This window comes from Chironomus tepperi, unplaced genomic scaffold (genome assembly GCF_022539635.2).
Source record: "Chironomus tepperi strain 1889 unplaced genomic scaffold, CSIRO-AGI_Ctep_v1 contig_414, whole genome shotgun sequence".
Taxonomy (NCBI): Eukaryota; Metazoa; Arthropoda; class Insecta; order Diptera; family Chironomidae; genus Chironomus; species Chironomus tepperi.
Window position 1 is genome coordinate 204658 of NW_027226536.1, and position 15086 is coordinate 219743.

A 15086-nucleotide genomic window follows, 5' to 3' on the forward strand; every position below is an offset into this window, starting at 1 on the left:
GTCAATGTCTAGTATTAACGTATTTTAATCCACTCTGAATCAAGATTTCCATGCAATAAACCAAAATTTTCATTCCCACATAGACCTAAACCTTCCCATAAATCTTAAACATCACTTCCAAATCTCCCTCATATGATCATTTTCTTTTTTTTTCTTTTCAAAATATAATGGAAAAAAGATTATGAAGAAGAAGACAATTCTACACTCGGGTGACTTTCATACTGAAACAACTTTATGAGTGAAATTAATTTAATTATTAGTTTGGAAGATTTTGCGCACATAACGGACAAAATTACAGACCAATGTTTTGTAAATATGATGCTTTTATGGATGGTTTAACTTGTATGCTACCTACGGGAACTAAATAAATTAGAAAACTATGTTGTGTAAATTAATTCGAGAAAAATTTATCGTGTGTTAAGCTGAAATTTGTGAAAAAAAAAATGCAAAATCATGCTTGGATTTGCAATTAGTTGTAATTAGGTATGTGTCAGATATTTAGTTTTGGGTTGGAAAGACTTTGTGATGGAAGTGACTCCAATGGAGTTCAGATTTGCAAAAAATAGAGTTCAAACTCAAGAGTATGTGATTTTTTGGACATTTGTAGCTTGAACTTTCAAATGCGCAGGTCAACTTTCAGCTAGGCATAACTAGAGGTTTAAAGACAAAGAACAATATTGTCAATATTAACCGAGTTGGTATGACTAGAACAGCCAAAAAGCATCTGAATTCAACTATACATCTCTAAATATCGACCCCGGTACCTTTGAGTCGATTGTCCGACTTCCTAACCAACTTGACCATTGCCGCTTTTTCGCTGTTATATGACATCATTGATTAAGTCACAATATACTTCTTACTTTCTTGGCGAAGCTGCACTAGGGCCCATTGAGGCATTTGGAGCTCGTCATACGCTGGATGTGTCTTAAGATAGACAGTTTCTAATTTATTTTCTAAACACTTGTGTCGTTGCCAATAGAGTTACCTTAACAATCCTCGCGCACGTATTCTCTGCTGACTCTGCTAATTAGTACATGCTCTATGCTTGCTAGAGTAATCCCATGAGAGCCATAACATAAGATCTCTTAAAATTGCGTCTTAAGCCAACCTTCAGCACTCTATCCCAAATTCCTAATCAACATCCGATTATCCACAACCATCTGTACATTTCATATAATCCCAATTCATTGATTGTTTACAAGTCATTCAAAGGAAATATAATATATAGTCAAAAAAACTTGCGTAAAGTAAACAAATTTAGCAAACACCAAAAAGAAATAAGAAGATCGCGTGCCAGATCAACAAGAATTTAGCGTCAATGTATATTAAAAAATTGCCGTTCATCAGACCACCCGTTTCACATCATCCAGCGGAACAACACGTTGCTCGCACACGTTCACACTTCATAATAATAACTATTACAGCAATAACAGCACGCAGTTGTCGTTGTATTATTTTTAAAAAAATGATCTTTTGTGGGTGTTTTGTTAGTTCCATTTCCTCACATGTTGGGGATATTCAGTTTGGAAGTAATAAATTGTCATTTTATTGTGTGTGTAGATTAAAAGCTGATTTTTCATTCAGTTTTTCAGTTTGAATATTTTTCTTTGATATTTTGCTTCTTCTGAGCTGTTGTGGGAGTTTTAGGAGTTGAAATAAATATTATGTCGATGATAAAGCTTTAAACTGAGAAAAAAAAATTAATGGAAAGAAAATGTGTGGAAAATTTTTATGATAATATGGGAAAATGATTATGTATGCAAATTATGGTTAATTGGCATGTAAAGGGAATTAATTAAGGGGTTTGAGGTGGATTTTGAAATTGATGAGATTGAGTAAACTTGCTACTTAGTCTAATACAACAAACCAGAACAAATAAGTAAGCATATTGTCATGCTCGCTAAGATTCGGTTCGAACCCTGAGCAGAGCGGCAAATAAAGGCACTTGATACTTAATAGAAAGCGCGAAGGTTTGCGTTCAACTCGTACTATAATAATGGTGAAATTCCTTAATACATACAAAAGGCAACGGTGCCTTGATATCTCACTTATCAAGCTGCGGATCAAGAAAACTGGTGTTGAATTTGAATTCCCGGGTTCGAATCCCATCTCCGACTAACCTAATGAGTTGTCCGAATATTAAATACTTCGGATTCTTGAGTGTAGCACTTTAATGACAGGAAATAAGAATTAGACAACATAAACAGTTAGAACGAGTCATGATTGATATTGTTATGATGAGAATAGAATCAAATACCGAAAAGGCTTGAATGTAATGGATCTGGATGCAATATAATAGACTAAATATTAGGAACGAAAGCTTACATTAATACCCTCTAGTGGAACAGGCTGCTCGACCCTAGGTCTAGTAATAATTTGGACATTTGTGCAACTTGCCATGATATATAAAGTTTAGTATTAGACATAGTCTTATCCCTGAAGGTGCAGAAAGGTCCTTAAGGTCCCCTAAGGCGGTCACTTTGTCAGTTAGGGAATTTCCTATCTTATTCCACTCGGAACCTTTACTTCGCTTGGAATATCTTCAACCTAGAGAAAATTAGTATTCTCAAAAATTCCCAGCTAATTGGCCTCTCTTAATACACTTCTGTTAATATTACAAGCTCCAACTTGGCTACAACATCATTTTACATTAGTTACAAGATATCTCGATATTCTCCCACAATACACCTATATAGCTAGTTCCCTTTTGAATTGACGTTGGCACGAAAATGAGAATTGCATCATATACTTTTACTTAATCTTGCGTCTCTTTTGACACCGAGAAATATACTTTCTTCTTCCCAAACAACTTTTTATTTTTATCATCAAAGAAGCAGAACATGAGAGAGGAAAATGAGGAAAAAGACAAATTTTCCTGAAATTAAATGAAAATAATAGAAGCAATATGATAAGTTGATACTTGTTGACTTTTCAACTTTATTGGCAATTTATTTCGTAGAAGAATGTCAAAATATAAAAATTTAATTTTTTCCTTCGTTTTGAGTAAAACGTGTTAAACCGGCGTGTGAAAATTTTTTTGTTTCTTATTTTGATACGTAAATGAATAGCAGCGACAACATTTGATGCTTGACGCTTCATAAACATTTGAGAACAACCCACGCTACGAGATATTGAATGGAAACTATATTTCTGAAAGTGTGATATTGAATGAGGAGTTGGGCACATTGAATTTCAAATAAGGGTTAATTTAGATCAGTGGTGGACAACATGTGTGTTGCGGCACATTGATGTCACGTGATAATTTTCAGTTGCGCTACGATTTTTGTTCAAAAAATCGTAAATTTGGTGATTTTTTGAAAAATTTTAGGTTATGATTAGGAAAAGTTCAACGAGATTTTGGCGTTAGAACAGTGTTGTGTAAACTGTGTGTCACGACTTCTAGTTATGCATAGGTTAAAGTGTGGCGTGACTTCTTGGTGTATATGGGCTAATGTTTTTCACGACTTCCAGGTGTGCGTTGGTTACGTTTTGCCACGATCACGATTCCTGGTGTGCGAAGGCTAAGGTGTACCAAGGCTTCTTGGTGTACTTAGGCTAGGGTGTGCCACGACTTTCTAGTGTGCGTAGAGTAAAGTGTATCACGACTTCCAGGTGTGCGTAGGTTAAGTTGGACCACGATCACGATTCCTGGTGTGCGTAGGCTTAGTTGTGCCAGAACTTCCTGGTTTGTGGAGGCTAAGATGTACCACAACTTCCAGGTGTACATAGGCTAAGGTGGTTCCACGACTTCCAAGCGTGCATAAGTTATGATGTGTCTCGACTTCCAGGTGTGCATAGGATTAGTTATGCCATGAAAAACAAAAAGTTGCTCACAGCTGAATTTGAGAAATATCTAAAATTAAAAATTCACATTCTTTGTTTAAAATGTCAATCAATCACTGTATCCAGCTATGACACAATCATCCTGTAGTCACTTCGACAAAAATCAACTTTCCCTAACTCTAATAACATTTTTGTTTATTAGAATTCCATTCACTTCAATTAAATTCTACTGTGTTGCATAAATTAAACACATTAATTAAATGTTATGCATTAAAAATTACTCAATTAAAAGTAAACTCCAACAAATTTAATTCACATTCTATTCATAAATGCAAATTAAATTGAAAACGTATGTATGAGAAGAATTTAATAGCTTAAAAGTGTGAAACGATGGGTTAATTCACATCAAAAGATACAATTTTGTTGTATTTTAAAATAAAAAAAAATGCAAATTTTGCAGAAAGCAGTAAAGATGAAATAGCAGATAGAGTCAAGAGTAATGGCCAACCAGCACCAGTAAGCTGGTCGGTTGTAACATTTTATGAAATATTTATTATGATTGAATGATGATGTATTTACATTTTATTCTTGAAACGGTGCCAAGATGATATAAAATGTTATTTTTTCAATTTTTCATTGCTTTATGTGACTGTATAAGTCATATTCTAGTATTTAAAATGATTTTTTTTGTGGAAATTTATATACACAAAGATTTGATATTGGATATTAAGTTGAAGTCAATTTTCTCACATATGTGAAAATGGGGACATTAATAAATTTTGTACTGTTTTTGATATATGATACGAACCTGCATACATCAACTGCTTTAAATAGACTTCTGGCTGCATTTCATCTACAGGTTCATACCAAATTTAAAGACTATAGAGCAGTTGTGGGCCCCTTTTTTTTTGCAGCGAACCCGTACACGGTATAAGATTTATGGCATTACCAGAAGTCACATCATACTCTACCCTGCCCTACTTGAAATATTCTATTCTATCCGAGATATCCTACCCTCCTCTACCCTACCATACCGTACACGTGATATCCTCTCCTACTCAGAATCGTCTTATCCTACCTTAATAAGAAGAGAGATAGCGTACTCCACCTAACCTACTCTTCCTTCAGCCATAGGGTATCTATGATGGGGTGAAATAGCGTAACCTAGGAATATCATGAGATTGTCCATCACTGCCATACAAAATTATATACCCATTTAGTACAAGTCAATTAATCAATCCAAAAACAGGCACCAGAACTGACTCTCATAGTGCTGAATTTAGTTTCACATAGCCTGTTCCCAGATTTTTGGTCAATTTACCAATTTGAACTAAGCAAGGGCCCATACTTTTTCAAAATCCTAGACATCATTTTCAAATGATCAAATTTTATTTCTTAATATGCAACAGTGATCTATTATTAATGTAGGTATGAAGATAAATTAAAAAAAAAATTCTGAGTTCATCTTGACTGAAAATAATTTTATGCCCACTTACATGTGGTGTTTTGTTGCTTACTGCTGCTTTTGCATTCTCAGTGGATCTTTGGCGCCATTTGGTCACCTGTAGAGTTTAGTGGATGCAAATTCACAGTTGTGATTTCCTGGACTTAATTATCAGTTTAATTTCACATTTTTTAGGTCTTGTTAAAAGCATTAAAAATTGAGCTGATCTATATACTGACTACAGTTCATAGTTTTTGACTCAATATTTATTTCAACTAATCAATCCAAAAATCTGGCAATATTCAGCATGATCTGTTGATCTTAAAGCAGGTCTTTGAGTTTATTATTCTTTTCTCAATGAAAATGTAACTCGATATATGTATTTATACAGCAATTGGCAAGCATTTATGAAAAGAAAAGAAAATGTTTTATGTACTGTAAAATTAGATCTGCTGTAATAAAAGTTATTTTAGAAAACACTTTGTTTAAAGTTCAAGGTTGATTGAAATTTAGCTTAATCTACTGTGAAGCGTGCATTTTGTAGATTGTTATTAGATCAGCTGTTTAGATCCTAATTTAGTTGAATTATTTAGATTTTGTCTTTTTCTATTGAATTCTTGGGTTCGAATCCCATGATCTAGTTTATTGATTTTACAAAAAGATCAGTTGGGTAACCGGTGTGCTGCGGCACACTAGTTTGTGTCTCAAAAATGGTGTCAGCTGTCATGAGCCGTATGCCGTGTGATCGAATCTAAACATAGCTAGGGTGTGCCGTGTACAAAGATTGCCCATCACTGCTTTAGATACTTGAGCTTCTTGAGGAGGGCTGTTTAATATTGGAAAGCCTGGTTTTAGTTCAAGCTAATTTCGGAAATAACCGGTTGTAAACCTTACCATATTAGCCTGATTGTGGAGCATTTCAGATAAGCTATTTTGTTGGAACTAGACTCGAATTTCAAATGGAGTCGATTCCATTTGAGTCAAAGTCTAAGTCGACTTTAAGCTCTAATTGGAACATCCCAATCTAAAACCAAAACATGGTTCCACAAATCGATGGTTTATATCAAAAATCATGACAACCGCTTGTCTATTCTAAATTGCAAAATTTATACGATTTTAAATGCCAAAGTTTTAAAAACCATAAAAAATTAAAACAGCGTTAAAAGTTTTATTCCTAAAAACAAATCATCAAATGAGATTATTTTGTACGCTTGTCGTGTTCAGCAGGTATAAACATAAATATCATTCCTCACATTCTTTATCCTCAGTTAAATGAAATCATTTTCATTTATTATTTAATACTGTGGCTTAAATCAAGCATATGTTTTTTGATGTAAGAAAATCAGCATTTAAAGTATTTTGGGAATGTTAATGTTTTGAATCTTATGGATTTATGTCAATTGACTTGATATATTGAATTTTTTGACATTTGATTTTTGGATCCTGAATTTTTGGATATGTACCATTTTTTAACATGGGTTTTGACTGCCATGATCATGAGCTTCCCAGGTGTCTCTTGAAGCTGACTTATCGTAGGCTTCCACCTGCCTCACCGACATTCTGAATGATTAACCCCTGTTTCTAAAATGCTTGCCTAAACAGTATCATGAAGCAAATCTCATTTTTCGTTATAAATGAGCCATAATCAGCATCACGAAGCCGCCAGGATACTCTCATGACTTTGCCATCAACACGGGTCACTTAGCGGTAACCCAGCAATTACATTAGTTACTTCCTTAGTGGATCCATGCTCCAATATATGGAGTCTAGATTACCACAAAATACTTTACTCATATCTGACTCTATTGCTGGCTTTATCACACAATTTATACAAATTTCTCGTTTTTGCATCTAAATGTTGCCTTAGAACCGTCTTTACTTGTGGATTCCATACTAGGATGGTAAAACAGACTTACAGCATTTAAATTGTACTGCTCGGATTATTCTATACTCTAATATAGCAATACATCTAAACACTTAATAAACAGTTCCTTAATCCCAAAAATTTCATTTCTTTCATTTCTAGATCGCTGGCAAGCGTGACCCAGAACAGGAAAAAGAAGCTCAAGAATGGATCGAATTAATTCTCGGTGAAAAATTCCCAGACACATTCGAGCTCTCACTTCGTAATGGAGTTCTTCTCTGTAAATTAATGAACAAGTTGAATCCCGGAACTATTCAGAAGATCAACATTTCTGGCGGTGATTATAAAATGATGGACAACATTTCACAGTTCCAACGTGCTGTTCAACATTGGGGTGTACCAGAGGTTGACTTGTTCAATGCTAATGATTTATATGATCAGAAGAATATTGCACTCGTAACTCAAACTATTTTTGCCATTGGACGTGCTGTAAGAATTGCTTCATATTAACTGACTGCCTTAAAATAATTAAAATTTCTATTTTTAGTGCTATAAACATCCAGAATTTAAGGGACCATATCTTGGTCCACCACCAGCAACTGAAAATCGTCGTGAATTCACCGAGGAACAATTGAGAGCTGGCGAGGGTATGATTGGCTTACAAGCAGGTACAAACAAGGGTGCAACTCAGGCTGGACAGAATTTCGGTGCTGGCAGAAAAATTATTTTGGGAAAATGAGAAAATCCCTCGTCAAATTTTCTTTTAATTTCTGCTTTATGGCAACTCCTGCAAATTCCTTTTTCTAGATTCTCATAATTATTTGCTAATAAATTTCACAAACATTTTGGTTATAATTTTAAATTAATGAATATATTTTAATAAAATGGCTTATTTTAATGAACAAGCTTAACATTTTGAGTGATTCTTAATCCATATTATTGGCAATCCATTGGACATATTCAGTAACTTTTGTGTAGATAGCTGAAAATGGGATTTTTATATGTTTAGTCAGCTACAATTGGAGCTAGAAGTCTGCTTGGATCCTGTATGGAGTCAAGTCAACTTTGTTTGGAATCAAGTCGACTCAACTTCATACAAAATCTGAATCGAGTTCGATCGCGTCGACTTTGGAGTCGAGTAGACTTAACACGACTTTTCCATACAAAATCCGAGACAACTTCAAGCTCTGGCTACAACAATCACATTTATTGAATGTAATTACCTGGATGATCTGAAGTACCACATTCAGCTGGACCAAACGACACCAAACCAACAAGAGCATAATATGATAGTCGACCTCGATTATTGATCTGTTTCATCAGAGCTCCTCCTGAATCTCCATTGCTTTAAATATTCATAAAATTCTTAGGAAAATCATTTCTTATTGATATAACTTACTATTTCTTACCAAGTGTCTTTCCCTTTTTCTCCACCAGCGCATATCTGAAACGAAATTTGTAAATATTTAGTGAACTAAAAGAAACAACAAACTGCATATATATGGACTTAGGCTTTCTAATTGGACATTTTCAGACTGAATTTTAGATTTGTGGATAAGCTGGACTGATCCTCCAACTCTGTTTACAACCTATAGAGCAGTGGTAGGCAATCTTTAATTTTTCGTGGCATATCTAAGTGGTTAGCCTCGACTGTTACCAGACGAGGCATACGGTTTATAACATTATCAAAAGTTTTGACGACACACTAGTGTTCTGATGTTGTCTGCGGACTGCTATAGGGTTTCATCAATACGTAGTGAGTATCAGAGTTGGTAGGCTTCCTGGAGTCGGACTACACTTGACTCTGGAATCAGACTTCACTGGACTTCTGGAGTCAGATTCCATTGGACTAGAATTCATTGGGAGAGTCGGGATCCACTGGACTCTAGAGAGTCGAACTTCATCTGGACTCAATTGAGTCCGACTCTAAAATGAAGACCTGCCAACTCTAGTGCATAAAACAAACATTTTCAATCATACCTGTTTACTATTTAAGACTACATCATATCTAGCATAAATCTCCTCACAATATCTTTGTGGATTTATTTTCAGCCCAAGCTTCATTTTTCTGACGCTTGATGTTCTACTTGCTAAATTTGTAAGACCATATCCAGCTACTTCTACGTGATGACCTGTCATGTTCAAGTTTCGTACAAAATCATCGATCGGTAAGCAGATGGGTTTAATGTAGCTACTGAATGTGACATTTTCTTTCAGCTTTATTAAAGCGATGTCATTATATCGCATCCTATTTGAAGCATTGTAATCCTCATGGACAATAATTTTCTCAATTTCAATTTCAACGTATGGATCATTGCATCGTTGTTCTTCATAAAGTTCAACTTGACAATCTGGATTTGTTGTTGTGTCCCAATCACCAAGTCTAACTTTGATTAGATTTAATTGTGTGCAATGTGCAGCAGTTAAGACGTAACGTTCATTTATAAGTGCTCCGCCGCAGAAGGAATCTACAATTAAATATTTAAGAATTTTAGGAACTAAAGAGCATTAACGGATAATTTTTCAGAACAAGCCAGTTCCGCCGATTTCTAAGGGGTCTTTCAGATATTACGTAATGCTCTTAGGGGGGAGTTGGGGTTGTGTTGCGCGTTAAAGCGTTACAGCAAAGACAGAATATTTCGTATAATTACCTATCTCTCCTTTTTCAGTATTGTGATAAATTTGAACAGTCCACGGATACTCATCGATATCAGCTTCCGTACCTCCTACAATCTATGGATTAATTAAAATACAGTTATGAGATTATTAAGATCCAGAGCTATTTCAGGGGGTTTTGTGGCTAATGATTGTTTGACGAGTAAGGGTTCATCAGAACGCTGTACTCAGTTCAGCCCAGCTATAAACCTACAGTTTATAGTTGGATCGTAAGTATACCTATTATGACATTATTGCCTGTACTTAGCCCAGTAGTGGGCAACCTGTGAGTCGAAAAATGTTTGGAAATGCCATGATTCGTACGCTATGTTCAATTTTGATCCAGGCTTATTACCAAGGTTTGCCCTGAAAAAAAAAATGTTGTCATCATTGCTGTAAGCCTGTATCTTCCAAAATAAGGCTACATCTTGTGTTTCCAGGACATATAATTCGAAAAAAGGCTCCTAAAAAGTTTCCCGTGCCGAGTCTCGAACTTACGACCGAAGGGTCGGTGTCGCAATAATTCAGATCCCGAAGTACTAAACCATTCAGCCACCGAGACACTTCAATTCAGAAATCATTATGGCATATTTAAATTCAGAGTTGGCAGGACTTTATAGTTCGGACTTCAGTGGAGGCGCTTCCACATTGGAGTCCTGCCAACTCTGTATTAAATTAATCACATTTTTCTATATATTACTTACTTTGTTAGTAAACTGCATTCCACATTTTGGTGCTTTTGGCAATTTCTCTTCAAGATTGACATTGCTTTGACAGCAAACATAAGGAATGTGATTTTCAACTTTACATTGTATTTGTCTCATGTAAGTTCTGTCCTCGGATGAAAGTACACTTCCTTTTTTAAGGATTTCAATTACTTTTTCACATTCTCTAAATGGAACGCAATTTTCGTTGTTTTTGCACGTCGCAAATTCTGTAGAGTATTTAAATTAGATTGATAAGTTCAGAAATATCTCTCTGTGGTAGGACGTAGATTGAGATACTTACGTAAATTCGCTGATTTAGCTAATGGTGTTAAGCATATAGCAATTAACACAAAATATAGTCTTGATTTTGTCATTTCATGGAATTTTTAATCTTCTTCAAAATATCAACAAGATTAGAATTGATGAAAAACAATCTCACGACAACAAATGATAATAAGAGACTGAGTATCAAGTTATTCTGAATGTCATCATCACGCATTGAGATTTAAAGTAAAGGAGTGGTTGAGAAAGTGCTTTTTATATTTACAGGAGAGAATTTGTAGAGTAAATGAGAGAACATCGAATGAGGATTCATAATGGAAGTTGCACACAAAAGTTGGTGATCAAAATGTAAAAGTTGTTAGGGATTGTTGCTTTACTCCTACTCAACATGGACTGGTCACATATTACGTAGCGCGAAAAATCGATATTTTGACACCTATTTTCCCACAAGGATGGAGAAGCCTATAGATAGGGCAATCATCTGCTGTATTTTTTTCGGGACTCTGCAGTACTTTTCACCCTTGCTGCTGTGTCCCGACAAAGCCCCAAAATGTCCCGATTTTTTAACAAATCGGAAACTTCATACAAATATTGGAATTTTTGACAAATTTCGAACATTTTCATTTTGAAGGTCCGGGTTCAAGCCCAGGACTGAAAATATTTTTTTCGGAATTTCAATTAATTCCTACACCAAAAAAAAAAAAAAAAAAAAAATTCAGAAATGTCCCGATTTTTTGCGAAAATCCTCTGGCCACCCTACCTTTAGAGCTTTGTTTAATAAGTGAATGACCTTAAACTCGATACTCGATTAACCTGGAAATTATTGCTTTTATTACTGATTAAATTAGTGTGCCACGCTACACAGATTTTCCATCACTGCTTTAGTCTAAGGTAAATTCAAATCTGAAAATTCCTAATTCAAAATTCAGGTTCATGTTTGGATTGTTTTTTATTAATATCGATTTAGATCGTCTTTATTAATTAATTAACTCCAAAAGTTATTAAAATATAAATCTTGATTGATGCCTTGGTTGTACCTTGGTGATAATCTACGACCTAAACCACGACCTAGTGTGCCATCCCACACAGTTTGGAAAATACTGATCTAATCCATATTGTTAGTGATCCAGTCCATATACTCAGATACTCGTGTATATAAACCTGAAAATATTTAACTAAATTATCTAAAGCAGAACTGGAAACCAACTCAGATTTTCTATGGAAATGTTAAATCGACTCCATACAAAATTTGAGTCAACTTCAAGCTCTAATCTGAAGCTTCAGATAACAACAGCATCATACCTGGATGATTCTTTGTTCCACAATTGCTAGGTCCAAATGAAACCAAGCCAACTAGCATGGTATATGGCAATGAGCCTGGCTTAACGACCTCTTTCATCAATGGCCCTCCGGAATCTCCTTTGCTGTAAATGATCATGCTTAGTAGACTAAAAAATTGATTTAGAATTGTTTCTTACCATGAATCCTTTCCAGGTTCACCACCAGCACATAACTAGACATGAAAATACAATTAATAAAGGTATTAATACTTGAGTATTCAGCTATTGTACCTGCTTATCCGTAATTTCAATATTTGATCTCCTGTAAACATTTTGGCAGAAATCTTGTGAAGTTATAGTCACTCCAACCTTCATTTTTCGATCACTTCCCGTTTTATTCTCCGTTCGACCAAATCCAGTAACTTCCACGCCATGATTTGTCAAATCCATATTTCTGACATTTAAGTCAATTGGCAAGCAAATTGGCTTTATAAATTTTGAAAAATTCACATCATGCTGTAGCTTGATTAAAGCTATGTCAGAATAATGGAGTCTGGGAAGAGAAAGGCAGTAGGGCCAGCGATAAAAAAGGAGTGGGATCAGGGACGGAAAAGGCAGCGGGGTCAGGAGAGAATAAAGAGAATGGGATCAAAGGCAGTGAGTCGGGGGAGAGAAAGGCATTGAAATCGGGGAGAGAAAGCCGGTGAAATCAAGGCGAGAAAAGCAGACGGGTCAGGAGTTGAGAAAGAAAGTGCGGTTAAGAGGGGAGAAAGGCAATGGGGTCAAACCAGAAAAGCAGTGGGTAGAAGGTCAGAAAGGCAGTAAGTAGTGGAAGAGAAAGGCAGAAGGGCCAGGGTTGAGAAAGGGAGTGGGATCAAGAAGAGAGATAGGCAGTGGATCAGGGAAGAGAGGAAGGCATTGGAATCAGGAGGGGAGAAAGGCAGTGATGTCTGGGTCAAAGGCACTAATGTTGGGAGAAATCAATGATTTTAGTGGGAGGGAAGAAAAGCAGTAGAGCCTGGGTTTGGGTCGAGGATGTATTGGTGTAACCTTCGTGTTACGTAATACGTGGATGACCCCTATGTAGTACAATGAAATTTAAAGCCTGTATGTCAAATACAGGTCAAATCATCAAATAACCTTTAATTTTGGAAGTAATACTTCTTAAACCTCAAACTTACATATTACACCATTCGCTTTTGTATACTGAACTTGAACAGTCCAAGGATATTCGTCAATTTCTGTTTCAACTCCTCCAAAAATCTAAAACAATTTCAGAACAATTTGAACATCAATTCCTCAGTTAATTCACCAACTTACTCTTTCTGAGAACTGAATTCCACAATGTGGTGCTTTCGGCAGCAGTTCCTCTAAGTTAATTTTTTTAGCACAGCAGACATAAGCCATGCGATTTTCAACTTTACACTGTATTCTTCGAAAATATTCACTATCTTCTCTTGATAACCGATTGCCTTTTCTGAGAATTTCAATGACAGCATCGCACTCTCTAAATGGGATACATGCTTCCTTGGTCGTGCATGTTGTATATTCTAAGAAAAATGTAACAAATAGTTTTAAGGAAAAGGTGTTGTGGTAGGTCATGGGTTTTTATATCTTACTTTTGTCTGAATGTGCTGTTCTGCAGATGATTAATAGGAATGAGATTAATATGAATCTGGTCATCTTGCCGAAAATCCAAAGAAAGTAATACAACTTATGATGACACACGGCAATAAAAAAGTTGAAAAACCCAGCAAGTGAAAGTAGATTTCAATCACTTCTTACTAACTCGAGTGTCATCAAGGAACTGATTGAAAAAATGCTGAGAATGAGTTCCTTTATCAATCTATTTTCAGAATTTATTATTGTGTTATTTTGCGAGAGAATTTTAAATGAATTTCATGTCGCAGCAATTATTCTCAATTGTTTATTAGGCTACATGATATAATACAAAATTACAGCCGGTTCGCATTCAAATGCCTCAAAAATATAATACTTTTTGGATAGAAACGAACATTTTTGATAAAGAGTTCAAAATTCTCCCAAGCGACACAATTTTAGTGCTCTCTCAAAGCTCTTTTATCAACAGCAATCAGAAGTGGCAGCTTCTTCATGTGATATCCAAATGGTTGCCACCACTGATTTACATTGAAATGGGATCTGAACCATTTGCAAGCTCTGTCAGAACACGACTAAGTCATAAAACCGAAGACCTTGTAATGGGCCGATTCACATTTCAGGTTCGCCGCAAAGAAAATCATCCAAATTCAAGTTAATCCTTGTATACCTAGCAATAGAGACGCATTATGTGCCGACCACCAAACTGCATCCAACATATGAATTAAGCTTCTTAATTTTTACTGTCTGCGCAACTCTGATAATTAAATATGAATCGAACCCAGAATCTTTAGGAGCAAGACCAACGCTCTACCATTTAGGCCACTGATACTATTACATCGGTTAATTGATTTCAACTATTTTAATTATTAATTTACTACCTAACTGAAAATATCACAACTCTCTAATGACTTTTTACTTACCCACATACATACAAAAATCGTAAACAGACATTGTTGCTAAAATACCATCATACAGAAGATTATTTATTTACATAATTTAAATGCCAGAATTCCCCACGTCATCTTCTTCTTTTTCTGCATTAACTTTTTTGTACAAAATAAAATACGTCATAGCCATTTTATCATGAAGTTGAATTAGCTTGCTGATTTATTCAACTCATTTTTACTGTGAAAAGTACGATTCACCGCATTGTGATGCATGGAATGGTGGGTGATGCTTGGAATTCAATGAATATACCGGCATTGTATTCATGAGCATTGTATTCGTGAGTAGCACAAGATGATTTATTGCCCCGAAATCCGGTACCAGTTCGTCATAGCCAAAGCAGAGTCACGGTGAACTGAGGCTGAATTTTCAATCGTTTAAGGCAGTGGTGGGCAACCTGTGTGCTGCGAAATTCTGTGAACCGTATCCTGTGTCCGGTTTCGGTGTGTCGTGGTACAAAAATAGGTTGCAAATCGCTGGATTAAGGGATTTGAGCCATTTGGGCT

General features: G+C 35.5%; 2 protein-coding genes across 2 annotated transcripts in view; one reads left to right on the plus strand and one right to left on the minus strand.

Annotated features, from left to right (window-relative positions):
* The window catches only part of LOC139097092 (muscle-specific protein 20-like), a 22507-nt gene extending 14505 nt beyond the window's left edge, over positions 1 to 8002 (plus strand). Inside the window, exons 2-3 of the mRNA XM_070648857.1 lie at positions 7254 to 7580; positions 7639 to 8002. Coding sequence (XP_070504958.1) covers positions 7254 to 7580; positions 7639 to 7830 — 519 coding nt within the window. The 3' untranslated portion in view covers positions 7831 to 8002. The remainder of the gene's footprint in view (positions 1 to 7253; positions 7581 to 7638) is intronic.
* LOC139097115 (CLIP domain-containing serine protease B4-like) lies at positions 7935 to 13808 on the minus strand. The gene is made up of 13 exons (XM_070648884.1): positions 13635 to 13808; positions 13336 to 13565; positions 13197 to 13278; positions 12307 to 12548; positions 12214 to 12248; positions 12038 to 12159; positions 11846 to 11896; positions 10451 to 10680; positions 9743 to 9824; positions 9072 to 9559; positions 8501 to 8535; positions 8315 to 8436; positions 7935 to 8073 (listed from the first exon to the last, which is right to left on the minus strand). Exons 1-13 carry the CDS (start codon positions 13696 to 13698, stop codon positions 8018 to 8020), a joined length of 1839 nt encoding a protein of 612 aa, XP_070504985.1. The 5' UTR covers positions 13699 to 13808; the 3' UTR covers positions 7935 to 8017.
* Between the last annotated feature and the right edge of the window lie 1278 nt (positions 13809 to 15086).